The sequence below is a fragment of the Cervus elaphus genome, chromosome X (genome assembly GCF_910594005.1).
Source record: "Cervus elaphus chromosome X, mCerEla1.1, whole genome shotgun sequence".
NCBI lineage: Eukaryota > Metazoa > Chordata > Mammalia > Artiodactyla > Cervidae > Cervus > Cervus elaphus.
This window is the reverse complement of record NC_057848.1, coordinates 143901874-143928959: the sequence shown is the minus strand read 5'-3', so window position 1 is coordinate 143928959 and position 27086 is coordinate 143901874. Positions and strand designations below refer to the sequence as shown.

The following is a 27086-nucleotide window of genomic DNA, read 5'->3' as shown; positions in this document are numbered from 1 at the left end:
CAGACCCGCCAGTGAGAGGGTTTCCTGGTGTTTGGAAACTTCCTCTATTATGACTCTCTTCCCGGGATGGATCTCCATCCCTAATTCTATTGTCTCTCTTTTTATCTTTTATATTTTATCCTACCTCCTTTCGAAGACAATGGGCTGTTTTTCTGGGTGTCTGATGTCCTCTGCTAGCAATCAGAAGTTGTTTTGTGGAGTTTGCTCAGCGTTCAAATGATCTTTCGATGAATTTGTGGGGGAGAAAGTGGTCTCCCCATCCTATTCCTCCGCCATCTTAGTTGTCTTGTACAGAGAATTGATCTCTGTAAAGTTTCAGGTACATCTTTGAGAAATTAGGTAATTCTTCATTCCAAGGGACTGATCACTTCAGAGGCTTTTAACGTCTCCATACTCACCTCTCTGCTCATTTTCCTGTCTGTTGTTATATATTTCTTACCATTAAACTAGGAAGAATAATAGTTCTAAATTAAACACCAAGACCAAAGCTCCTTAGGTACCTGGAGAAACCGGAGTGGACTGAGAGGGCATATGTGAAGCTAATTCACAGTGGAAAAATAGAATTTCTGTGTTATTTTTAAAACTGAGAATTTATATTCTGTTAATAATGAAAATAAAGAATTTTTTTTTAAAAAAAGATTAAACTTCTTAAAAAAGAAGGCTGAGTTCTTAAAGGTTTTGAATTTGGACAAGACCATGGAATCAGTCACATGCTTTGATTCCTAGAGTTACAAAGGAGCTTAGATGTCATCTAGTCCAACTCTTCATTTGAGAAATGAGAAACCAAGCTTTGTGCAGGTGAAATGACTTGCCCTAGGCCATACAATCAACTAATCACAGAGTCAGGACCAGAAGTCATGTTTTCTTATTCCCAGATCTGTGCCCCTCCCAAAATCGGAACCATAATCTTCAAGTTGGTGAAGGAGCTCTGGACAAACAGGAAGAAAAACAGAGAGTGGCTGTCCTCTGATCCTACTGAGGAGCAGTAAGAGTCTAAGATACAGGGAGGAATTATAGCTTTTCTGGAATTCGTTTTCTTTTCATTTTTCTGGACCGAATTCATTTCCATTGCTTCACAGCACTATGCTGGGATCTTTCAAAGGAGATGTAATATCAGGGAGAAGATACCTATTTAGGGAAAGGACAGTGGGATGAGGGGGGTACTCTAGGAATCCCATGAGATACTTAATGAACCCCAAACAGGTAACAATTTGGAGAATGACGGCTTAAAGATGTCTCAGACTCTCAGGTGATCCTAACATCTGGGCCACAAGAGGAGTTTTTATTTTAGCTCATAAAGGAATTGGATAAAGTGAGAGTTTTAGAAATGGATTTAAAAAGGAGCAGGTCTTAGTCAGAAATGGAAATTTGTGATGATGAAGACACTGATGTAGAAGAAGACTGGGAAGAATTTGAATAAAATGGCTCCACAAAATATACAGTGCATGTAAAGCAATAGAGTTCATGTCTAAAAATCAGTACATTATTTAAGAGAATGGATGATTTTAAATAGGTATTAGACCATGTACTTTAGAGTGACTAAATAATTATACACAACAAAAATAATAAAATCAAATTTGAAACTGGAAAATTAAAAAGTAGGACCAAAACACACTGAAGTAGAATTTTTAAAGTGAGAGAAACCCTGTCTGGAAAAATTTAGTAAGACCACCTTTCCTAAAGGATATAGCTCTCCTTGAGGAGCCAAAAACATCCCTTCAATCCCATTCTTCTGAGTTAACAAAATTGAGGCATGAAATCCAATTTCTTGAGAACTGTGGTAATGAAGATCTAGGACTGCCCTTATTGCTTGAGAACTGAATTATGAAGGATTGATGGGCAGTGGAAGAGTAAAAACAGACTCAATAAAAGATGGCAGGCTGAAAAGATGGAAAAACATTTCATAATTTTAGTCAGACTGATAGTGGAAGCAAGTTCAAAGACTTAAGTTGGTATTGCAGACTATTTCATGAATCTGATTTATTTAAATTGTTGTTGAGGTAGCTGACTGAAACTTAAATTTAAGCTGGACTCAATTACACAATTGATGAATAACTGTTAAGGTACCATAATAACTCAATACTCTCTCTCCTCTCTCTTTCATGGCAACCCAATGTATCATAATTTGTATTTCATACAGCATCTTGCAGAAGGTGCTTCTAAGAACCTGTATGCCTTTGACTGACATAAATAGCCCCCGAAAACAATATCATTTTTGTTGTTGTTATGTGAAAAATGCCAAGTGCTATGTGTTGAAAATTAACACCTCAGCTCCACAAATCCAGAACTGTGACTGCCTGCCTTTGGGTACATCAAGTATTTATTCACCTAAAACAGTCTGTGGACAGATAGTTGCAGACACCTTCCATCTTTGTCTAAAGAAGAAATGTGGGAAAACCCCTGAATAAATAAAATTGTTCTTGTAAGTATTCACTGCTACTCTCCATCATATTATAGGCAGTTTCTATTCTATTGCGCGAAATCCACACCACCTCCAATCACAAACCATAACATGTATGCTGCATTAACTGGACTTTTCCAAAAGGTACCTCCCTGTGGCATCAGCAAGTTTTCAGTGGTCATTGTAGCATGAGTTACTTATCCAAGCTTCCTTGGGGAAGAAATAACTAGGTATTGTAGGCCAGGCTAACGTCAAGTTTTAAAAATAAATTCGTCTGTGAATATACATATTAGCCAAAATACATGCCTCTTTAAGAACTTGATGTTTTTGACTTACTTGATATAGTAGGGCACTTTGTTTGGTGAGATGGCTCTCTCCCAGGGACCCTGGACAGAAGCTAAAAAAGGGGGGGAAAGAAAGGCAAAGAGGTCAAGTTCACAGCAAACAAGAAAGACAGCATTAATCTCCAGAATTACAATCTTACACTGATATTGGTCTGTTTGTTCAGTTGCCCATGAAGACAGGACGGATTAACGTGCTGTTCTGAAGTTTCTGTCCTGATATAAGTGAAATTGAACTCATTCAGGCACAAAGATAAATGCAAAGGGAAAAAAACACACACAAAAAAACGTTCCACTGCTATACCTATAGAGCAGATAAGAAACTGAATGTGTACAGGTTTTCTCTTATGTGTCTCCATTGGGTGCTGTTCTTATAAAACTTCCTGTTGCTGTTTTGCAGTATCTTTTACTTTGATTGACTGGGTTTTATTAGTTTAGCAGCTGAAACATCGCTCTATGATATATTTATATTCTAAGTTATTGACACCAAAGTACTCCACTTATCACTCTGATATGCTAGTTTTCCTCTTTATTTGGTTTGAACAGAATTCAATTTCATTTACTGATGACATGTTTTAATTGGTGCCTCAAAAATGTCAGATGACCAGCATGATCTGATTAGAAAAGATAACCCCAAGTGAGAGAATGGCACCCGATACTAGAGTGTAATAAAACTTTGGTTATGAGTGATGGATCCTACAGGTGAAATTAAATTTCACATACTGGGAATTCGTTTCATAACAACTTGATTGTATATCATTCAAATAAATCACTTTTAAATTGTTTTAAATGCTTAACTTGTAGTGCTGTTTTTTTTTTCTTTTCCAAAGTTGAACAACCTTTTATGTGCGGTTTAATATGATGGGGTTTTTTGGCTTCTTTAAGAGAAAATGATCATGTTAGGAGATATTATACCATTTCCTTAATAATAAAATCTTCCTCCTGAACAGAGTTTTAAGAAACTCCAGTTTTGATACATAGAGTTGCATCAAGCATTTAAATATAAGAAGCATTCTTATTAACAACCAGTAATTTTATGTGTATGTCCATTTTTCCCCTGAATTTTCATCCTGCTTCTAAGTTGAAGCACAGCTGATGTTGACCATTACTTCCTCCTATGAAAATCTCCCTTCTAAATTAGTCTCACAGTAAATTCAGTTCACAGTGTATTGAGATGTAAGAAAATGTCAAAGCTAATATATCCTTGACTACACGGCATAATATGAAAGAACAGCTTCTAATAAAACTTTGCCCACTGCCAGACAATTTAAGGGTAATGAAACTATAGATTCTTTGTTTTACATAGAGTGATAGAGGGCTCAAATCACCCAACCTTCAACCAGACATGCTGCTTTGTACCTTGGCGATATGTCATTTAACAGATATAAGACGTGAATCTGTATTTAGCTGCTAATTATGCCTTTTCATTTTGGTGGGCAGATTTTTAATATGGAGGAAAAAGACATTTATCTGTTGTTTGGAAGTAGTCCCTGCCTTCAAACTCTCCCTTTCTTTTTCTGTTGTTCTCTCCTTCACCTTTGTCATTATCTGCTCAACTCTCCTCTTGTCCATTATTCTTCTCTAGGACACAATTTTCTTGACCAGATTAGTACAGAGAGTAATAAGACCCGATCTGAGGACTTAGGCTGAACTCCCTGAGCTGACTGGGCAGTCTGCTGTTATGGGAACTTAAAAACCCAAGCCTTCTCTAGCATGAAACATGGTGGAGAACCAGAGATCATGGCTCCTGGTTGCTCGGGGTGCCTACTTCTTAAAACCATAGCATAAAATCAGAAGGTGGAAGAGAACTCCAGGGAGCACTTGGTCCAGTTTGCGTTGGCTGTATTGCCAAGGCTATGGATGGCTAAGCAGAGAAGGAATGGTTCTTCTTTCCATAAAGATTGCTATGGGCTGAGCTGCACCATTTGTCTGATCATCCTTCTCCAGTTCCCTATTATTCTGCTGTTCAGTCGCTCAGTCATGTCCAACTCTTTGAGACCCCATAACTGTAGCATGTCAGGCTTCCCTGTCCTTCACCAACTCCTAGAGCTTGGTCAAACTCATGTTCATCGAGTTGGTGATGCCATCCAACCATCTCATCCAGAAAGTCTGATCTGGAGGCTGCCGAGAATGTCCTCTGATAGCAGAAGAGTCTGTTCTACTGGCTGCTGGGTGGGGTGCTGGCTGGGTAGGGGTGCTCTGCCTGAATGGAACAACCTTCAAGTAGAAAATCTAGCAGGAAACAGAGGAAAAGTGGAATGCCTGCTGAGCGAATGGCCAGACCCACACCAGGCATCTATAGTGGACTTTGTACAGTTAAACATTAAAAGGAAAAAAAAAATCCCCAGAAAATGCCAGAGTAGTAGTTAAGAATATGCTTGAACTAAAAAGCTAAATGGATATAATTTTAAAAACAAGTTCTACAAAAAGGTAAGTTCCAGATCAATATGAAATTTTAAGCTCTTGTAATTGGAGTTTTTATTAATTTTTATAGACAGTATAGAAATTGTATATGAAAATGGTGAATTTTTTTACCTTCTAAAATAAAAGCTCATTGCCTTTCTGTGTAGCTATTAAACAGATATGATGGTGAGATTCAGCGAAACTTTTGTGCTGAAAGATGTTTTTCCCTCTTTGACTCACAATTCATAAATGCACCTAAGCAACTGCTTTGCAGTCATCATTTGAAAGTCAGAAATTTTATACCAAAAAATGTCCTTGATGCAATAAAAAAGAAAAATAACAGCCTTCCTCCATCTTGCCCCTGCCCTCTATCCCTACCACACACACACACAGCAACTACTTGCTTTAGAAATAACACACAATCGGACATCGGTTCTATGCAATTGGAATCATTACTCCTCAGGAGACTGCTAAAAGGTTGTTGAGCAAAAGCTTGGGGCTGCCGGATTCTGGTCTTGCATATATTCCAAAGTTTGTCAAATATATGGTAACTCTTGTAAGTGTGTTTCATAATTATCATTTCACTTCTTGCAGGAATGCCAATGCCAGCAACAGCTGTTTCTTATCTCAGGGTACCAGTGGAAGCTTGTCATCCCTCACAAAGCTAGCCTACACGATAGGCAGACACATCTCTTATGCCTAACGTGTCCATTTTTACTAGCCCATCACATGCAGATTTACTGGCAAATAGTTTTTAATGACACTCTGCTGTCCTTTGGTATTTTCTTATACAGATGTTTCTATAACTGCTACATGTAATTCTGATGCAGCTTTGTGATTCAGATTCTCAAGGGTAAAAACCATCCATTATCATACGGCAGCAGCACCGTGGAGTATTGTCTACTGAATTTAAATAGCAAACTACACATGAGTTTATTCATTCCAAAACCAACCTCTGCATTTCCCCTTGGTTACAGAAGCAGTATGATATCAACAGCAAGAAAGGGTAACAGTTCTACTTTCAAATCTCTGTCCTCCCTCGAGGCGACAGGATTCAATATCATGCCCGAGGTGTTTTTGTAAATCACCTACACAGAGCCCACTGTTTCAGGGAAGTTCTCATTTCTACCATTTTCTAATGCATGATGAACAGAATGGGCCAAGGGAAAGCACCCTGGTGTTAAGCCATGTTTTAATCAACACAGGGACCCAACCAGAAAATTAGAAAGAAAGCTAGTATTATTTAACCTGTGCCAAAAGTGCACTCGCTGGAATTCAGACCCTCCTATGTTCAGTAATCTTTCTACCTTTCTTATATTTGGTGGTTTTGGAGTTTAACAACATAACCTGGGTCAAAAGAAAGTGGGGACAGTTTATAAAAATAAATAAAACCCACCAATTCACTGGGGACAAAAGAGAAACCTCACCTGTGGGGGTTATGAAAAAGGCATTGGGGAAGATAGGCCAGCTCAGAAGCATGTGGATTCCAAGAATGGTTTTTATGGACTCAGTCTATCAAGATTGACACTAGAGCAATATTTCTCAACCTTTCCCCACTCTCTTCCCCAATTCCGGGTATCTTTTCTTTCTTTTTAAGAAGATCAACACAGAAAACATCTTTATTTCTCTTTATTGAACTTCCATGTACTAAAATCTATTTTTTCAGTCTATTTTTTGCTCCTAATCACCCTATGCCACAGATACACTATATCTGTATCAGTTTCTGCATTTTTGTATGTATCTGTGCTTCACATATAAAGAGAATGAGTTTTACATCTCCCCAAAACCAATTTTTGCCCTCTTGGGGGCAATATCACTTTGTTGAAAATTCTTGATCTAGAGGAAGTGATGGGAGGGGTTGGGGGAGAAAGGAAAACCCCTCTCTGTGCCTGAAATGTGACTTCAAATAGCTCATTTGATATAGTCAGAGTGACTTGTGAGGTGGGTATTATTATTTTTATTTTGCAGATGATCAAACAGCTAAGATCACATGGGAAGATATGTCTAAGGTCATAAATCAGTAAGTATTAGATGGTAATTTTGGTTTATTACTCAGAGTTAAAGTCAGATGATTCAGGAAGTAGAGAAAACATGGCTATCACATGTCTACTCTGTACCACGCATTGTATGTTTCTTAATGTGATCCTTCCAAATGCCCACCATGGTCACACTATTCCATTGTCACAAATAAAGCAACCCAAGCTCAGAAACGGTCAGTAAACTAACTCAGCTAGGAAAGGGTCACACAGCTAGTAACAAGTGTACCCCGGATTGCCACCAGGTCTCTTTTTTGGTAACAGCATCTGTAACTGTTGGGTGCAGCAGTGTTCCCAAGGTCCTGAGAATGTTAGCTGAGGGTATTCAGGTGAGGCTCCTGGGAAAGTTCTTTCAAAGACTGACTGAACTGAAAGGCAGCTTTGCCCTTTTCCCATCTGCCTTCTTCCTGCCTTGGATGTGATGATGTTCAGAGCTATAGTCACCAGGAGAACAGAAGCTGTCTTGGTTGCAGCTCCCCAGAAACAGACAGGCACAAGGGTCTGAGTGCAAGGAGTTAGAGGCCTGATGGAGGGAGGCACTGGGAGAAGAGCCGGAAGTGAGTCAGGAAAGGGAAGCAAGCCGATCAAGGATGCTTTGCTGCTTTGGGCAGCTGGGGCTCAGTGCAGCTGGGGCTTCAGTGTAGGACACACTTCAGAGTTGGCCCCTGCACACCCGAAGGGCAAGGGAATGGTGAATTTATCTACTATTGCTCGAGGGCTATTCCTGGAGCGTGGAAGTCTTGAACTCCCTGGCACTTCCGGTACGCCCCCTGTGCTGATGAGCAGGTGCTGGTGGCCAGAGACGCCCTTAAAGGCAGAGTCACAGGTATGTGTAGTTGCAAGTCGAGTTTTGGTGAGCCTGGCTATGGTGAATGCCAGAGGTGATATGAGTAGGACCCTCACCACTTAGGTTACAGGAGTTATGCACAAAGAATGGCTGAGAAAAAGGGGGGAGGCTCAAGAGGATGAGGATATACGCATACAGATAGCTGACTCACTGTGTTGTATAGCAGAAACTAACACATTAGAAAGCAATTATACTCCAATAAAAAACAAATAAAAATTTAAAAATATATGAGAAATCTGTTTTTTCAACTTTATTTTCTTAAAAGTATTTTATTGTTTGACTTTTTAATTAAAAATTTTAAACTTTTTATTTTATATTGGAGTATTGCCAATTAGCAATGTAGTGATAGTTTCAGGCAGACAGCAAAGGGACTCAGCCATACATATACATGTAACCATTCTCCCCCAAACTCCCCTCCCATTCAGGCCAGATAATATGGAGCAGAGTTCCCTGTATCATATATAGCAGGTTCTTGTTGGTTATCCGTTTTAAATATAGCAGTGCATACATGTCCATCCCAAACTTCCTAACTATCCCCTCCTCCCATACTCATTCCTGGCAACCGTAAGATTGTTCTCTAAGTCTGTGAGTCTATTTCTGTTTTGTAAGCACGTTCATTTGTATCATAGAGAAATCTAGTTCTTGACCAATATGTAGCTATCATTTCAGTTTATCACTGAATTTCTATGTGAGAAACTTAGAGACTCCTACTTTGTGTAAGTAACTGTTATTTGAGTTTTCTGTTACATGCAGCCAAACCTGCTTCTAACTAGCCACTAACTACCCAAACCATCTGTGGTTGCTCACATCATTTTAAACGACTGAACAGTATTCCATTAGTAGAAGTACTATACTGTATTTTATAAGTTCTCTCTTTGGGACAATTTAGATTGTTTCTAGTTTTTCACTGGTATAAGTAAGGCTACAATGAACATCTCTGTAGATAAATCTTTGCACACATCTTTGTTAATTTTCTTAAGTTAAATTCCTAGAAGTATATTTACTTGATTCAAGGATATGAACATTTTAAAGGCACTGTATATAAATTATGTTCTTGCCAACAGGAGTCTTTCTTTACTGGTCAAGGTGGAAAGAGAAAATCCATGGTCCACAACAGGTCAATGACATTCCATTGGTACAATTCTCAAGGCATGTTAGATATATTGTGTAATACAATGGACTATTTGAAAACATGCCTTTCCCATCTCCTCTTTCCATGATAGATAATAAACTTTTTGAGATCAGAAAGGCATTCAGCACACTGGCTTTCTACCTCTAATCCCAGCTCAGAGTCTAGAAGGGTATCTGGATTGCTAAGGGTGTCCAGAACACAGATTCAGAAGGGCTGGATTTGAGTCCTGACACCATCATCACTGCATTATCTTAAGCAAGTTTTGTTTTCTCCCTGAGCCTTATTTTTCTTATATACAAAATGGGGATAATGATATCTCCCTTAGTGAAATGTTATCAGGATAAAATGAGAAAATCAATATGAAATTGCTTTGCAAAATGTTAATCACCATACAAATCATGTTGCTATCACATAGTTATGGGATGTTGTCTGAATAGTAGTAGTCCTGGAAACTATCTCTTTGTCTCAACTGGGTAGCATTTGTCTTTCACCTTCAGATCCAGTTTTAACTACTATGAATGTGCCTCATATAGTATAAAGTGGGCCAGAGAGAAAAGTCTTTGAACATTATCTAACTGCCTAGGCTTGTGGTAACTTTTTTCTTCATCTTTGTCTGCCTAGACCAATGCCATCTTCCCAACAGAATCTTCATTCTTAGGTAGACCATTTGTCCATTATTCATCAGTGTGAATGCTGAACAGATTAGTTCATATATGACACAATGGGAAATAGCAGGTCATAGACTGTTTTATAATCAGAGGATTTGAATGATGAAAAGACAAGAAGATTGTTCTAGAGGTACTATATACACAAGAGGTTATACAGATTAGAGGTAGGAGGGTGGAGTTTGAGAGGTAGTTCGTAAGTGACTTTGGTGTCCAGTGAAAGCAAGAAGTCACAGATGACTCTATACTTCTAAGATGTAGTTAGTAGGCAATTAGGAGTTTCACTGACAGGAAAAATAAACTGGAAGGTGAATTTCAGATAAATTATGTGTTTAGATTAAAATACTTGGAAGATGGGTCTTATCACTGAAACTCAAGTGAAAGATCAAGACTGTAAGTACTATATAGTAGACGAAGCTATAAAAATGGCTGAACTCTTTTTTTAAAAAAATATATTTATTTATATTTATTTGGCTCTGCTAGGTCTTTGTTGTGGCATGTGGGATCTAGTTCCCTGACCAGGGATGGAACCCAGGGCCCCTGCATTGGGAGTTCAGAGTCTTAACCACTGGACCACTGGAAAAGACTCATGGCTGGACTCTTTTTAAGGAGAGAAGGCTCTCAAAGGAATTGTACCCTGTGGAATGCACCAAAATGGTAGTGGCAATGGAAAAGCTGCCAAAAAGGATAATGTAGAAACTAGAATGAAGTAGGGTGAAACACAAGAAGGATAGCCAGATGGTGAAGTATGAGCTACAGTGGATTCCAATGGACTAAGGGTATAAAAGAGAAATATGTATGGCTCACAAGATCACTGTTGATCTCGACAGAGCAATTTTATAGGAGTGCTGAAGACTAAATCAGATCAGACAAGTTGATGGAGCAGGTAGACAGAGGGGAAGTAGCAGTATTAGGTCCTAACTACGTGTTTGAGAAATGGTGTATGACAGGAGAATAATGTGAATGCAGCGGGGGATCATCTGAGGGTTAGTCACGCCTCTCTTCTGTCCTATAAACCAGCCTGTTTGATTCATTTATTTATGGAATTTGTTTCTGGTCTCCTTTATAATAATTCTCCAGGCCAGAATACTGGAGTGGGTAGCCATTCCCTTCTCTAGGGGATGTTCCCAACCCAGGGATTGGACCCAGGTCTCCTGCATTGCAGGTAGATTCTTTACCAGCTGAGTCACAAGGGAAGCCCTTATAATAATTAATTACATGAAAAATTTATTTCTACTTTTTTCACTTCCTAAGGTCATAATCAAGATTATAATACAGGGTTTCAGTTTTCAGTTTAATGTAGTACATTAATAACATGTAGTTATTAATAGCAAATGTATGCATATGTATAGATCATTTTCCCTCACCACAATTGCTTTCTGTATGATTTCTATTTTCTTTTGATGTGATCCATAGAGCTCCTATAGCCAGAGTAAGTTTTCTGTCATTTAAATGAAAGGTCAAGTTAAATGTAACACTTTCCAAGACATTAAATTAAAATAAGAATAGTATTTTATATATCTATACCATATATCAAAAGTAAAGATTCAATGAAAACTTTAAGATCACTTACTAAACTTTCAAAGATAGGCAGGTTTTCCATAAAGATTTCAACAGCTGAGACAGATGGGCTACATTCCAGAGGGGAAGGTCATGAGAGTGATGAATGAGACCTCTAATGTCTGCCATGGCTGTGAAAATCTTTATGGCTAACTAAAATTCCTTGCGAATAACAACCTGTAAATATTATATGAGCTGTCAGGCAGATAACACTGAGCTCTGAGACCATCGCACATGGTGAACAGAATGCCAGACTGTGGGGTTTGTCAGTAGATTGCCAAGTCATTTAGAAGCTCAGGTTTATATTTGATCTGGGAAGACACGAGTTCATACTAAAGTCTCTGGCAAGGTGACTGAGTTGTGGAGATAGACACTAGATCTAATATCCAGTGCCTCTGGCTGTACAACCCCACAAAGACCAATATTTGGTAACATGACTCGAGAGAAAAGCTCCTTCAAACTGACTTATACCAAGCTCCAGGAATCTCATTGTGATGATTAAGCCAGTAAGAAAGAAATCAAGCCTCATAAGGCTGATATAGGAGGACAGGTGCCTATGTAAGTTGAGCCATGACTGACTCATGGGGTTTCTGATAATTTCAAACACAACTGGCGGACTCTATTACCACAGCTATGGTTTTTCCAGTAGTCATGTACGGATGTGAGAGTTGGACCATTAAGAAGGCTGAGCACCGAAGAATTGATGCTTTCGAATCATGGTGCTAGAGAAGACCCTTAAGAGTCCCTTGGACTGCAAGGAGGTCAAATCGGTCAATACTAAAGGAAATCAACCCTGAATATTCACTGGGAGGATTGAGGCTGAAGCTGAAGCTCCAATACTTTGGCCACCTGATGCGAAGAGCCAACTCATTGGAAAAGACCGTGATGCTGGGAAAGATGGAAGGCAGAAGAAGTGGGTGGCAGAGGATAAGATAGTTAGATAGCATCACTGACTCAATGAACATGAATTGGAGCAAACTCCGGGAGATAATGGAGGATGGAGGAGCCTGGCAGGATGCAGTTCATGGGGTTGCAAGGAGACAGACATGACTTAGCAATTGAAAAGTAGTAACATTAACTACTTTCCTCTGCGTAAAGGCAGCTGAGGTCTTTAGGCCATCTGGGTTAGCCAGGTTACTAACAAGTCAGTGCAATAATGCCAGGTGCCTTCCGTATCTCTCCAGATGTGCTTTTAAAAGACAGCAGGCAGTCAACACCATTTGCTGAATGCTCTCTGTGTGAACGGTATTGCATTAGGCACCAGAGAAATTTCAAAGAAAGTAAAATTTGAAACCTGAGCCAGCGGGGAGCAACTCAGATATTAAAAACCAAATGATTATAAATGAGATGTATATCCATTTAGAAAGCAAGATAAGAGTGAGAAACAGCTAAGAATATGATAGCAATAGCAATAAAAGTGATAAAAGGGAGGGAGAAATTAAATTGTGGCCTCAGTTCTTTATTCCACTAAAAAAGAATTAAATATCTATACTGGAGATAGCCACAGGACTAGCAGAGTGTATTTCCCAGCCCCTTGACCTTGATCATATGAGTCGCTTTGGCCAATGGAGCTTCAGCAGATATGGTAGGAACAGAAGATCGTCTTCTTATGCCCTGATGAGTTACCATGAGCACATGACCAGATGGGCTCTGGTCCTTCAGCCCAGACCTCAAACCCGAACACATTTAGGGACAATCAGAACTGATCTAGCAGTCAACCTATAGTGCAAGAGGGCGAGACAACAAGGGTGAGAGAGCGAGGGCGAGAAGAACATTAAAGAGATTAAAGAATAGAAAAATATTCACAAGCCAAATCACTCCCATTTCTTACTCTACTAGCCACTTCCTCTACTATCATTCAAAACATTAATGGGGATTATCCCCTTTAGTCTCTGCAGTTGAGACTTGGGGGTTGCCCTCACTAGTCCCTGGAGCCCCTTCTCTGAAGCTGAAATTCTATAGGGGTTACTTAAATTATGTTATTAAACTTCTCTTGTCTCAATTTTCTCTTCTGTGACATGGAAACAATAATAATCCTTATTTTGGGAACTTCCCTGGTGGTCCAGTGGTTAAGACTGTGCCTTCCAATGCAGGGGATGTGGGTTTGATCCCTGGTTGGGGAACTAAGATCCCTCAAGACATGGAGCAATGAAGCCTATGCATCGCAACTACTGAGCTTGTGGGCCATAACTAGGGAGAAGCCTGCACCATAACTAGAGAAGGCCACCTGTTGCAATGAAGATCCCACGTTCTTCAAATAAGACCCAACACAGACAACGAAAGAAAGAAATATATGCATATTCAAAAAAATAATCTTTATTTTATAAGGTTGTTGTAAAGATTAAACAGGTTAATCCATGCAAGATGCTTTGCTCAGCCAGTGTTAAGAGCAGAGAGTGCTCATTTTTTTTGTTTGTTTTCCTATCCCTACCCTTATTATCATCATAATTTATATAGTGAGCTATCAAGATATTTATTCCATTAACTGACTCACTGCCAATGTGAGGAATCCCAGGGAAACCAGGCAAATGAGAGATTCTATGGTACTACAGCTACCCTGACTGTTAACCTCCAAATCATGAGCCTAGCAAACAACTCCACTAAATAATCCTGCTTTCTCCTTTTCCAGCCAGTTTCTGACTCTTCAAAAAATTGTAGGCAATTCTCAGAGTAGTAGAAGTTGAAAGAAGACAAATCTCCCTTCTGGCATTCTGAGGCTGGTGTCAACTACAAAAGTCAACTGGGTTTTATCATTCTCTATTAGTATTGTTTAGGAACTCAAAACAAATATTAATAGCCAAGTATTTTTAGGAAGAAATAAAACATTTCATTTTCATGTTTATTTTCAGTTCTGATTTTTAAATTAAATTTCACATCACTGAACTTACAATCTTTTTTGTTCTACTTCAATTGGTGTGGGTGGTTCATGTTAAAGGAATTACCTGACTTGTCCTAAGACATCAGTTTTGTCATCCTTAATTTTGCCCTAAGACAGCAAGGGTTCTAGTGAGCTTCTATGTTGGGCCCCAGGAATAACTGAGGCTTTGGTTTCAAAACTTTCCCTTCTTCTCCTGACACCTCTAAGAGATGCAGCTGCTCCATATTGCCTGGGCCAAGTCTTTTGAATTAGTCTCTTTCCCTTGATAGCTGGCCTAGGTCAAGTTCCCCATACAAACTTTCACTTTTTACCTTCTGAGACAGAATTCTACTGGGTTTAGCTCACATCATAAATGAGCTCCTTCCATTCCATTCCTCTTCTCATTTTTTCCCAGACATTTCCTGCTCAGATTTTCGCTTTCAAGTCAAATTGCCCCCATGTTGACTAATCCTTCAATTATTCTCTCTCTTGTCTGCCTGCTTCTAGCTCATTAAAACATTAGTGCTTCCTAAAACCTATATTTATATTCATTATACATACATAAGAAATCCCTTTCTGGACAAAAGGGCTATAAGGAGACTACGTGTGAAATTGGAAAGGGGGATATTCATCATATCAGAATGGCTAAGGATAAGGGAGAACCTAATTTGCAAAACTGAATACATCTTGCGACTCTCGCTAAGTGAAACCAAGGGTCAGGTAATCAGAAGCATCCTCTACTAGATTCCTATCAGATGAAATATTCTCTACCTTGGATTTGCACGTAGCCTCAGGGGCCATGCGCATTAATACTAGTCAATATGGAACACCTCATTTTCCTCACTGGAGAATTAATTCCTCCTTCCACTCTACTCCCATGACACCTACTATTTCCCACAACTATAGAAGATCATGATTTTTTAAAATCTCTTTGTATAAGGCTCTTTGTATAGGTCTAACTCAACTGGCTTAGGTCTAACTCAAATGGTTCAGAATTTGAGTGCCCCAAGGCCAGGATTCTGTCTTTCTCATCTTCCTCTTCCAACTGCCTAGTGTTTATGAATAAATACGTGAATGAACGAGCAGATGCTATAGGCACAGGAAGTCGGGTCCTGTTGCTTTTTAGCTTAGAACCCTCCAGGTCTGCCCTTCTTACTAAGAACAGATTCCACTTGCTTTGAACTGTAGGAGACAGGACTCTACTTGGTCTGGCTCTTGGGTGCTCAGTCACCTGCTCTTATTTATCATCTTGCTTCCTCAGTTTCAGTCATACTAGTCTCTTCATTGTTTCTCAAGCCCCCTAAGGATGCTCCCATCCCAGAGCCTTTACATTTCCTATTTCCTCTACTTGGAACCCTCTGCACAAACCCCCGTATCTGCCTGCTGTGCTTCCTCGCTTCTTGATGAAATGTGACCACCCTGACCACCCCATTTAAAGTGTTCCTGTCCCCATCACCTCTGGCCTCTTCAGCCTGCTTTATTCTTCTTTATCCAGCTTATTAAGACATGATTGCCTTCTCCTATTAAAGTTCAAGCTCCATGAGACAGAACTCATCTCCTAATCACTACTGCTTTCCCAGTACCTAGAAAGGGTCTGACCTATAGTGGTCACTGAATGTACATTTGTTGAATGAGAGAATGAATCAGTTCTTAACTGGCTGAAAATATAGGGAAGCTCCTAACTTTTTCAGGACATTAGGTTAAGTTCTTTTCTATCATATTAGAGTGGGAATAATCTTGCAAGTGTGCCGTTATTCATTCAATCAAGGTATCTCCTGCATCTATTTGTCAGGGGTTAGATGTATGAAATTAAAAAAAAAAGAAAAGCATAATGCATGTCCTTTACGCTTGTGGTGCTCAGACTCCAACCTGTTTCCTTTTATGATCTACTTTATTGAGTCTCTTTCATTCTAACTCTTGCCTGTCATTGGCATGTATCCTGCTGAGCTTTAGGTGTGAGGCAAGGGGCTGATGTAATTTTCTGCTGTCCCCAAAGTCCTTCCCAATTGATGGAGCTCATTGAGGTCAGACACCTTAAATAGCGATCATCATCACATGTGCTGGGCAGAATCATCAACCTCGTTATGAAAGCAAGAGTAAATCAAATTACCCAGTGACCAGCATGAGCCTATGATAAGGCTTTTTTTTTTTCTCAGATGCATCTAAATGTCTGTTACACTGCCCCATCACAGTCTGGGTTCTCCAGGAAGTAGACTCTAAGACCAAGTTCAGAGAGGAGGGTATTTGGGAAGTCATGGTGCCTTTGTGATCAACACATATAGAAGGGAGAGGCGTGGCAGCAAAGCTTGGACGCAAGCCCAGAGACAGTCTCCCTCAACCCCTCGGGAACTTTTGAGCTAGAATGTTCAAGTTCTTCTGAGTTGGGCCAAAATGGCCATGTCTCTGTACTCCTATATTACTCAGGAGCTGCCTATGGAAGGGGTGTGATCCCGGGCAAGGTAGCTGAGGTGACTCCCAAAGGGACAGACAGCAGAGGGTTGTCTCTTCATTGAAGGGGACCTAGGAATGCAGAAAAGTCATCTCCCATGCTCCCTCAGGCAGAGGTCACTGCACTCAGTCCTTGTGACCTTGTTTTGAGGGCCACACATCGTCCAGGGGTTGGTGGACAGGAGGCGTCCTCAACCAGGGACAATTCTGCCCTCCAGGAGACATAGGACAGTACCTGGAGACATTTTTGTTGTCACAACTGAGAGAGAGGGGCGTGACTGGTATGGGATGCTACTAATCCTGTAAGGCACACGACAGTCCCCACAACAGACAATTGTCTGGTTTATCATGTCGCTAGTGCCCAAATCAAGAAAGTCTAGTTTTGATCTGGCCTTGGCCTCTGAAATGACCTTCATTGTAAATAGACAGTAAATAAGTGAACCAATCAGCTGATGCTTAGAGAACTTGATTGCAATACACAGAGATAAATGCAGAGGGGAGAGAGGTGGGGCGGTTAGAAAAAGTCAGGGGGCTAAAGAAGAAAACAGAAGTCACAAGGTGGGAGAAACTGAGGAAGGAGGAGGAGGGAAGAGAGAAACTGTGATAGCTGTGATGGTCTGAAGTCCACAGCGGCAAAGGCAAATACAGAGAGAGGCAAACACATCATCGACAGTGAATGCTCTTCCCTATCTGTCCTCACATTTCTGTGAATCCTTAAAATGCCCCTCATCACCTAGGCCCATCCCTGTCCCTTCCAGCACATTCTGATGCACACCTGCATTAGACTGAAATCAAGATGCTTGTTACTGCTGCTATCTGCAAGTGTATTTAAAAAATCAAAAGAGTGGCTTTTACACCAGGAAACATGTCTGTAAGTCTACACAAAAAAACCCAAACACCTTTTGTCCTTACCTCAAAGTTCTCACGAAAAATTATTTTCTACTTCCAAACTGGTTGTGTTCTGAAAATGGAAAATGTCCAAGTAGGAAGAAGAAAAAGACAAAAAACAAAACGAAAGTAATGATTTTTACCCACAGGGATGTGATTCCACCATTTCTGTTTGTGCAAAGCTTTGTATTTTGGGACAGATGACAAAATGCTACCCTAGGCCAAATGCACAAATGCCTTCATTTTCTGGGGAGTGTAAAAATATACCTTTCAGAGCCAGCCTTCCACTAAAATAGTGCCCATGTGTCATGAAACTGATCCAGCGCTGTGATGCTGGTCTCCCAGCTCTAAGCCCTCGCGAGGCCCAGAGGAATCTGTCAGGAGGAGGAAGATGAAATAGGAAAGAAACCGGCACTTGTCTCATCTCTGCCATGCCACTGGACCCATTTCCACGTAGGCAGGTGATGAAGGAGAGGCGCTTAGCTATCAAGGTGAGCATCACCATTGAGCCTGAAAGCCAGTTTCTGCACGGGGTATCATGGGGGTTTCTAAAATCTGCAAGAGGTCCATGCTATGGGTGTCCCACTCAGATTGCCTCTCCCCAGCTGGTGTACCCATTCCCCGCTGTTGGCAGCACTGGCTGCTATGGTCCCACCACTCTCAGCTCCAGAGAGCTGGAAACTGCCTTGTTGGCCACTACTCCTCATAAATCCGTGGCCAATGGAGGACTGACACGGGGGAGCAGAAGCTCCCTTACCCCCAAATGGGGCCAAGTCTGAGGAGCGATTCGTGCTCCAGAGTTCCAGGAGGGAGCAGGTGGAAGCGAGTCTCCACTGCCATGTTTAGACTGACTCCTGCCCAGCCTTCCCCACCTTATCCTGCTTCCCTCCCTCACACTGAGGGCTGTTCTCTCAACAGCTGGCTTTGTCCAAGTAGGGCTCTGTTTCTGTGGAACATCGCTGAAGGTGAGGGTGAGCAACCATCCTCGTGTGCCTGGGACTGAGGAGCTTTCCTGGGACATGGGAACGCACACGCTAAAACCAAGAACATCCTGCACAGACCAGAACAAGTGGGCCTCCTCTCTAAGGCAGACAGGTATTGGGGTCCTGAACTTTACCTTCTAGGGACTTGTGTGATCTGAACAATGTTAATACACTTGGTGGTGTTCTGGTCAACCAGTCATGCCAAAAAAAGAAAGTCTTGGTTTGCAGTATTTGCTAAATTTGGGGGCAGGGGAGCAGTGGGGGTGGTGGATCAATAAGTCTCACTATGGCGGCTGATTTCAAGCTCCCAAAGGTGTGTTTAACAATCAGCTCACAATTCCTATAATACACAACAATTGGCTCCCCTGAGCTAGTATAAACCAGTTCCAGTGCAGAAATTCCCACAGGGCAAAACTGATAAATTTTTCTAAGCTTCTTCCTGCATTCCAATAAATGGATGGGTAGGGCCATGTAAAATTTTGTTCCTGTGGATTCTCTCAAGCAAATAAATCTAAGGTCTAAATTGGAGAATATAAATTTGAGCTCAAGGCGAAAGGGCCATAGAAATAGGTTTTGAGAAGAGACAGTAATGATGAACACCATGACTGCATTCTGTGGGCGCCTGAAAGGCTATCTTTGAACTTAGGGAGACATTACCAGCATCACTGATAAATGGTTTTTAGACAGTATTTCTTTCAAGTTCCCAACACTCAAGACAGCATGTGACTGTTGAAGAAACTGGCTCAAATTATTTTGCCCTGAGATTTTACCTAATGGCTTTAGACTGAAAATCATCTCCCATTTTACCTATGGGTTTCTTTATAACTTTTAACATGATGGTTTCTTTAAACTGATCTGAGCTTTAAATGATTGGCCTACTCGTATGTCAAATCCATCCATCCCCTGAGGACCATGGTAGCATAGATTGCAGCACTGGTAAGTGAAATGCCAGCAATTATGAAACGTGCTTAAAGTTTCCCCCACCCCACCCTTTTTATTAAGTGTGTGAGTCGGGGAGGCGGTGGTGAAGGTTTGGCAACTCTCAAGATGGAAACAAGCTTTGTAGCCCTAATGCAGCAAGGAGAAACTGTCAACACTTGGGTTACTTAAACAAGAGAAAAAGAGTGAACCAGGGATTTGATTAAGGCAGTTAAGATTATAAAGCCTGCAAGAAATAAGTGATCAGTTCTTTCTTTTTACAGTGTCTCATAGTCTGAGAATGAGATGATCACTCAGTGAAACCCACGGCTTTTAAATTCAGAATAAAGAGTAAAAAGGAAATTCGTCTTCTGGAGTTATAGGAGAGCTTAATACTGCAAGAAGTCACTGTGTTCAGAGCTGGAGAATAAAAAATTCTGCCTTTACTGTTTTTTCTCTCATCATACAAGAAATACACTGCTATTAGTAGAAAAAACAACAACAACAACAACAACAACAACAAAACAAACCTGTAAGGGTAAAAAGAAAGTAAAACACAACAGCTGTTTGCATTTTGATGTATTCAATTTTCAGTCTTTTCTTGATATGTACCTTTCTGTTGCTTATCATTTATTTTCTAATATAGTTGTGATTATGTTGTAATTTTGAAGACAGCTTTTCCCCTTAATATATTACATGGCACAGTAGACATTTAGAAAAAGGACTATGTAAAGTTATGAATGCTATTAGACCTTGCTGAAAGGCAACATAAAAGGTCATATTATTTATTGTCTACTATGTGGTAGTCACTATGCTAAATCTCATGCCACTGTGTACTAACAATAGAGGGGAGGAAATTTATCTCCTCTTCTTTTGGGTATAAGACATAATTCATTCTGTGTAGAATTTTACTGAACATTTATCAAGTACAGATACTCTGTTAGATATTGGAGGATATAACTGTCAACAAGACTAAAACCATCCTGTCCTTATATGTTGTTGTTTAGTTGCTTAGTCATGCCTGACTCTCTTCTGACCCCATGGACTATAGCCTGCCAAGCTCCTCTGTCCAGAGGATTCTCCAGGTAAGAATACTGGAGTTGCTTGCCATTTCCTTCTCCAGGAGATCTTCCCAATCCAGGGATCAACCCTGAGTCTCCTGCATTGGCAGGCAAATTCTTTACCACTGAGCCACCAGGGAAATCCCCTTATAGAGATTAGGTTAGGGTCTACTTATTGATTACTCATCTATTCATTAGTTACACAAGTAACTGTTGAGTTCTTCTAATATGCAAAACACTGTACTTTCAGATTAGATCCATGAAAAACATCTTTGGAAAAGGAGAGGAAATACACTGAGAAGTAAATACAAGAGAATGAAAGCTTCTTTTATGTCTAGTTTGACTCTAATAGGCAGACAATAAGTTATACTATCAAGTTGATAGTAAAGATACTAATGCTAATAGCAAACACTTGCATAGCACCACAGCACCTACAGTGTGTCAGGCACTGTTGCATGGCTTCCCTGATAGCTCAGTTGGTAAAGAATCCACCTGCAAGGCAAGAGACCCTGCAATTCCTGAGTCGAGAAGATCCACTGGAGAAGGGATAGGCTACCCACTCCAGTATTCTTGGGTTTCTCTGGTGGCTCAGCTGGTAAAGAATCTACCTGCAATGCGGGAGACCTGGGTTCGATCCCTAGGTTGGGAAGATCCCCTGGAGAAGGGAAAGGCTACCCACTCCAGTATTCTGGCCTGGACAATTCCATGGACTGTATAGTCCTTGGGGTAAGGCACTGTTGTAATGGTTTTACATATGTTAACTCTTTGCTCGTCATTATAACACTAAGAGATAGTATTACCATATTTTATTGAATTCAAAACCCTATTAAAGGGCTTCCCCGGTGACTCAGTGGTAAAGAATCTGCCTGCCAATGCAGGAGACACGGGTTTGGTCCCTGATCTGGGTAGATCCCAGATTGAACCAGCTAAGCCCACATGCTACAACTACTGAACCTGTGCTCCAGAGCCCGGGAGCTGCAACTACTGAGCCCACATGCCACAACTACTAAAGCCCACACACCCTAAAGCACTTGCTCTGCAACAAGAGAAGCCACCACTATCAGAACCCAATGCACCGCAACTAAAGAGTAGCCCCCACTTGCCACAACTAGAGCAAGTTCATGCAGCAATGAAGACCCAGCACAGCCAAAAGTAAATAAATAAAATTATTTTTAATTTTAGACATTAGACATAAGGTATGTTTTGATTTCACAGCTGTTAAAACATGGGGGATATGCCTTAAATTTGATGAAATATACTATTAGCCCCATTTTACAGATGAGAGATAAAGAGATTAAATATCTGAATCAATAGTTGAACCCAGTTAACCTAGTTTCAGAGTCTATACTCTTAACCAATAACTCATAACATTGGTGAAATGACACTTGGTTCAGGGGCATTGAGAGAAAAATTCAGGCTATATAAATCAACTTGCTATGGCCCAGACCAAGAGAAATAAAAGAGAGAAAAATCAGTGGTGGTATCAGATAGACTAGACAGTCACTGGCCTGTGTATTAGTTCTTAATGGGTAAGGCAACACAAGGTGTGGCATTGAAGTTCTGAAACGGGGTTCCAGTCCCAGGTTTATTATAACCATCTATGTGACCTTGATTATGTCATTTGGTCTCTCTGCTCCTATTTTGTCATGTGTAAAGTAAGGGTAGGGCTGGGAATACTTCAGTACCTGTCAAACATTTTTGACTGGAATGCCTAAAAGGAATACATTTTACGCTGTGATGTAGTACACAGACACACAGACACACTCACACACATACACACACATCTTTAACTGAAACCAGATACTTAGCCTTGCTTGTGCAATGTACTCTGATATTTTCTAATCTGTTCCATTTCATTCCATTAAAAAATTGCTGGTTGCAAGTCATTAAATTGATTTCAGGATTCACTAATAAGTACTTTGAAAACAAGTCATATAGACACTCTCTAAGCTTCTCTCCAGTTAGGAAATTCCACAGCACAGGGGGCCTCCTGGAGTGGGGAGGAGGGCTGGAAACCCCAGGAAAGAGAGAGTTGACCCATTGGCCTTACAAACAGTCATTTTCTTTTTAATTGGATCATGTTCTTGCTACCTTCAGCAGAAAGTTCTCATTATCAAACTATTTGGCAAATATCACTTTAGGGCAAAAATTCTCATAGTCTGTTCCATGGCATGTTTAGTGAGAAATTAATTGGTGTATCTGAAAACGGCTTTGGTAGTCACAGAAGTAGGACAGGAGAGTCACCGACTCTATGCTCCTCTTGGAGTTTTGATGTATACTAAGAGCTACAAGAATTCCCACAGGAAAGAAGTTTGCTTATCTTTATAACCTAGTGTTTTTCCAATCTTATTGACCCCAGAACTATTTTTTCAAGGGAGAGTTATTAACATCACAAAGAACATTAATGTTCTGAGGAACTTGGCTTGGGAAATGGCCCTTCAGGGAATTTTAGAACTTGTAAAATTTTAATAACAAATATAAATTCTTTCTACTGTTACAGAAAGATTTCTATTTTCTCATATAGAATTATACTTCTTGATGAGAAAAGTAAAATTTAGAAGAGAAGCTCAGAAAATTGAGAAAATATCCAGAAAAAAATCTTGAATTCTTTAAAAAAAATTCTTAAATTCTTGAAAATAACAAAAGTGGACTATTTGCAGACTACTAGGCTAGAGAATCCCAGGGATGGGGTCGCACAGTTGGACACGACTGAAGTGACTTAGCAGGAGGCTAGTGAATACTATAGTACTGATACATTTTTGATCATTGACATATGAATAGATTTTAAAAATATATAAAATTTTAAGGATAAATATATTTTAAAATCACACTACTAGAATTTCTCCTTCTTCTTGGTTTACATTGCAGAAGTCAATCAGAAGTAGTAGAATATTAAAGCTCAAATTAAAGGCAAGCTAGTGTCTATCAATGGATAAAGGTGATATTTTACAATGTTTCCTCTTCTCATTTTCTCTCAGATCTAAGATAAAAGAAACAGCCTCTTTAACAAGTAGAGACTGGGCCACCAAGAAGAAATAGTGAATACTTAAGTAAAAGGCTGCCTCTTTCTACTGATAAAAGAAGAAAACAAAGACAGCTGGTAATGTAATTTTCAAAGGTGTGTGTGTGTGTGTGTGTGTCTGACAGAGACAAAGAGAGAGACACAGAGAGAGGAGGAGACAGAGAAGTGACTGTGTGTTGGGGGGGAGGGTGCGGTTAATGGTTCGTCCTTATTTCTCCTTTCTTTTTACTTCAAAGCTTCAGAAATCACTCTATTATTATTCCTGGTAACCTGGAAGCAAATTATTAGACACCTATCAATTCAAACTCATTTAATATGAGCTTAGTTGTATTTTTCAAATATATTTTTACTTTTGGGGAAGGGGAACTTCTTTTTCTTTTATAGAACATAAAAATAACAGCAAATAAGTGACTTCAGAGAGGCCCTGACTCACATAGGGTTTTGATGGTGCACCCAATTTCTAGTGCCACTTTCTACAGATCAGTTTGGCAACACATAACAAAAGCCTTACAAATGTAAATGTGCTTTAACACAGCATGTTCCATTTTGGGGGCATTTATCTTATGGAAAGAATCTGAGGTATTTATAAAGGTGTAGGAAGAATATTAGATATGATATACAATCTTCGATAAAGTACTGAAAATTTTGAAATAACCTTAAGTGATTGAGTGATTTAGAATTGTGGTAAATGTGGGACAGCCACAGAAGGGAATACTATGCCATCATTTAAAAAATGCACTCTGCAGAGGAATATTTAAATATACAAAAAATATTTTTATTATAGTTCTAAGGGGAAAAAGCAGGTCATAAAGCTGTAAAATATTTTTATCCCTGTTCGGTTTAAAAAAAGGGCGAGAGAGAAAATCTGAGTTCACATACACACACACATCCCTGAGAGATAGACAGAATGTGTATAAACCACATTTTTTATAGTGGTTATCTCTAAGTGGTTGGATTACAGATAATTTTTCTTTCCTGTTTGTACTCTCTGCTTTCCAAAATCTCCTTGAGGGTCCTATACTACCTCTGTAATTTAAAAAAGAGACAACACAAGGAAATAATCTTTTATCTTTAGTCTCAAGATATCCTATTTCTCAAATATCCCTTCGGCTAAATTGGTATTTTGTGATGTCCATAAGCAAAGCTTCTAAGCACATATTGATACTCCACATGAATACTTAAGAAATTGGTGATGTCTGGGGCTGGCTCCATATAAGCAGGTCAATCAGTGGATTTCTGAGTGTCCGTGTATACAGGTCTGACCTTTCTGGATGTGGGCACCGTGTGATATGGGTTGAGAGGTATGGAGATGCTCCTCCTGGACCCTCAAAGTTCTCCCCTTACAACTCAGAGATTATGGCTGACGTTTCACCCCCGGAGAGTCATTCCTCAGGCTTATGGCTTTTCATCCTATTAAAATGCAAATAACCCAGGAAAAGTACACATTAAACTTTACCTGTCACCTGGGTTAAATGAGTATAACATATCATTTTCTGAGATTATGCTTTAACAGGGTAAGACATAGGAATTCGAGTAGGGCAGGCAGACAGAATAAAGAGTGAAGGAATATATATATATATATATATATATATATGATATCTGAGGAACAATTAATATGCATAATAGTAATATTTTTATTTATGGTTTATGAATAACTTACATGTTATTGCATTTAATCTCAATTAAATCGAATAGAATGGCTCTGCCACCAAGGCAATTTAAGCAGACCAGAAATTGGGGAAAACATAGAAGATAAAATCTGCAGGATTTAAAATTGTTCTGGAGCCATTCTCAAAAGCCACTGTCCCACTCAATTATGTATACTGCTTTAATTTGCCCTTCTTTTTTTTGACACTTTCTAAGTATTTGTGATACTGTTCAAATAATGACTGCATGTTGATAAAAAGGTCAGACTCAGTCAAGAAAATAAGACAACTTCTTGTTTCATATACTATCAATGTATAATGAAAAGAGAGGACCACTACTTTCCGGGAATTTTTGTTCTAAAATAAAATGGTCAATTGGAGACATACATGAAAGCATCAAGTCAAATACTTTAAAATGTTTGTGAGCATGAATCTTTTTATTAACCTATGGAAAATGGAGAAGGAAAGGAAAGGACTAGAAAATGGCAATACAAGAGGAAGGCAGAAGCATGAAAGGAAAACATATAGAATTGCTTCTTCTTCATTAAAATCTATCAATTTACTAAAAGACAGTCTATTGTGGTGGTTAAAAACAGACTCTGGAGCTGGCTTCTTTGGTTCGAATCCCGGCTCTGTCATCTGCACGCTCTGTGACTGTGTCTCAATTTCCTCATCTTAATAATGGGTATAATAATAATAGTATCTACCTTACAAGTTGCTATAAGGGTTAGGTTGGGTCATATTCATAATGTTGGCAGGCATAAAATAATTGCCTTAAATGATGGTTCAACTCCACCAAACAAAAATAAACTCAACATGGATTAAAGATCTAAATGTAAGATTGGATACTCTGAAACTCTTAGAGGTAAACATAGGCAGAACACTCTTTCACATAAATTTTTCAATCCATCTCCTAGAATAATGGAAACAAAAACAAATAGGACCTAATTAAACTCAAAAGCTTAATTTTTGTTTGCACAGCAAACAAAACCATAAACAAAATGAAAAGACAACCCACAGAATGGGAGAAAATATTTGAAAACAATGTGACCAACAAAGGATTAATCTTCAATATTTACAAACAGCTCATGTGGTTCAATATAAAAAATAAAATGAACAACCCAATAAAAAAAAAATGGGCAGAAGATCTAAATAGACATTTCTCCAAAGAAGACATACAGATGGTCAAGAGGCAAATGAAAAGATACTCAATGCTGCTAATTATTAGAGAAATGCAAATCAAAACTACAATGAGGTATCACCTCACACCAGTCAGAATGGCCATTATTAAAGTCTATAAACAATAAATCTTGGAGATGGTGTGGAGAAAAGAGGACCCTCTTACATTGTTGGTGGGAATGACAACTGGTACAATAACTATGGAGAACAGTATGGAGGTTCCTTAAAAAACTTACAACAGAGCTATCATATAATCTAGTAATCCCACTGCTGGGCATATATTTGGAAAAACACATAATTCAGTAAGATACATGTGCCCCAATGTTCACTGTAGCACTATTTACAGTAGTCAAGACATGGAAGCAAGCTAAATGACCATTGACAGAGGAATGGATAAAGAAGATGTGGCATATATATACAACGGAATGCTACTCAGCCAAAAAAAAAGAATGAAATGATGACATTTGCAGCAACATGGAGATTATCATACTAAGTGAAGTAAGTCAGACAGAGAAAGATAAATATCATATGATATCATTTATATGTGGAATATCAAAATATGATACAAATGAGCTTATTTATAAAACATAAATAGACTCAAAGACTTAGAGAATGAATTTATGATTACCAGAGGAGAGGAGTTGGGGAGAAGGATAGATAGGAAGCTTGGGATTGATATACACATTGTTATATTTATAG

The 27086-nt window shown here is 39.4% G+C and overlaps 1 protein-coding gene across 10 annotated transcripts in view; it reads right to left on the bottom strand.

Moving 5' to 3' along the window:
- Positions 1–27086, bottom strand: part of DMD (dystrophin) — a 2565910-nt gene that overhangs the window by 217962 nt on the left and 2320862 nt on the right. For all 10 annotated transcript variants that reach the window (XM_043895268.1, XM_043895262.1, XM_043895270.1 and 7 more), the window contains one exon: positions 2738–2798. In XM_043895268.1, the coding sequence (XP_043751203.1) occupies positions 2738–2798 (61 nt within the window). The remainder of the gene's footprint in view (positions 1–2737; positions 2799–27086) is intronic.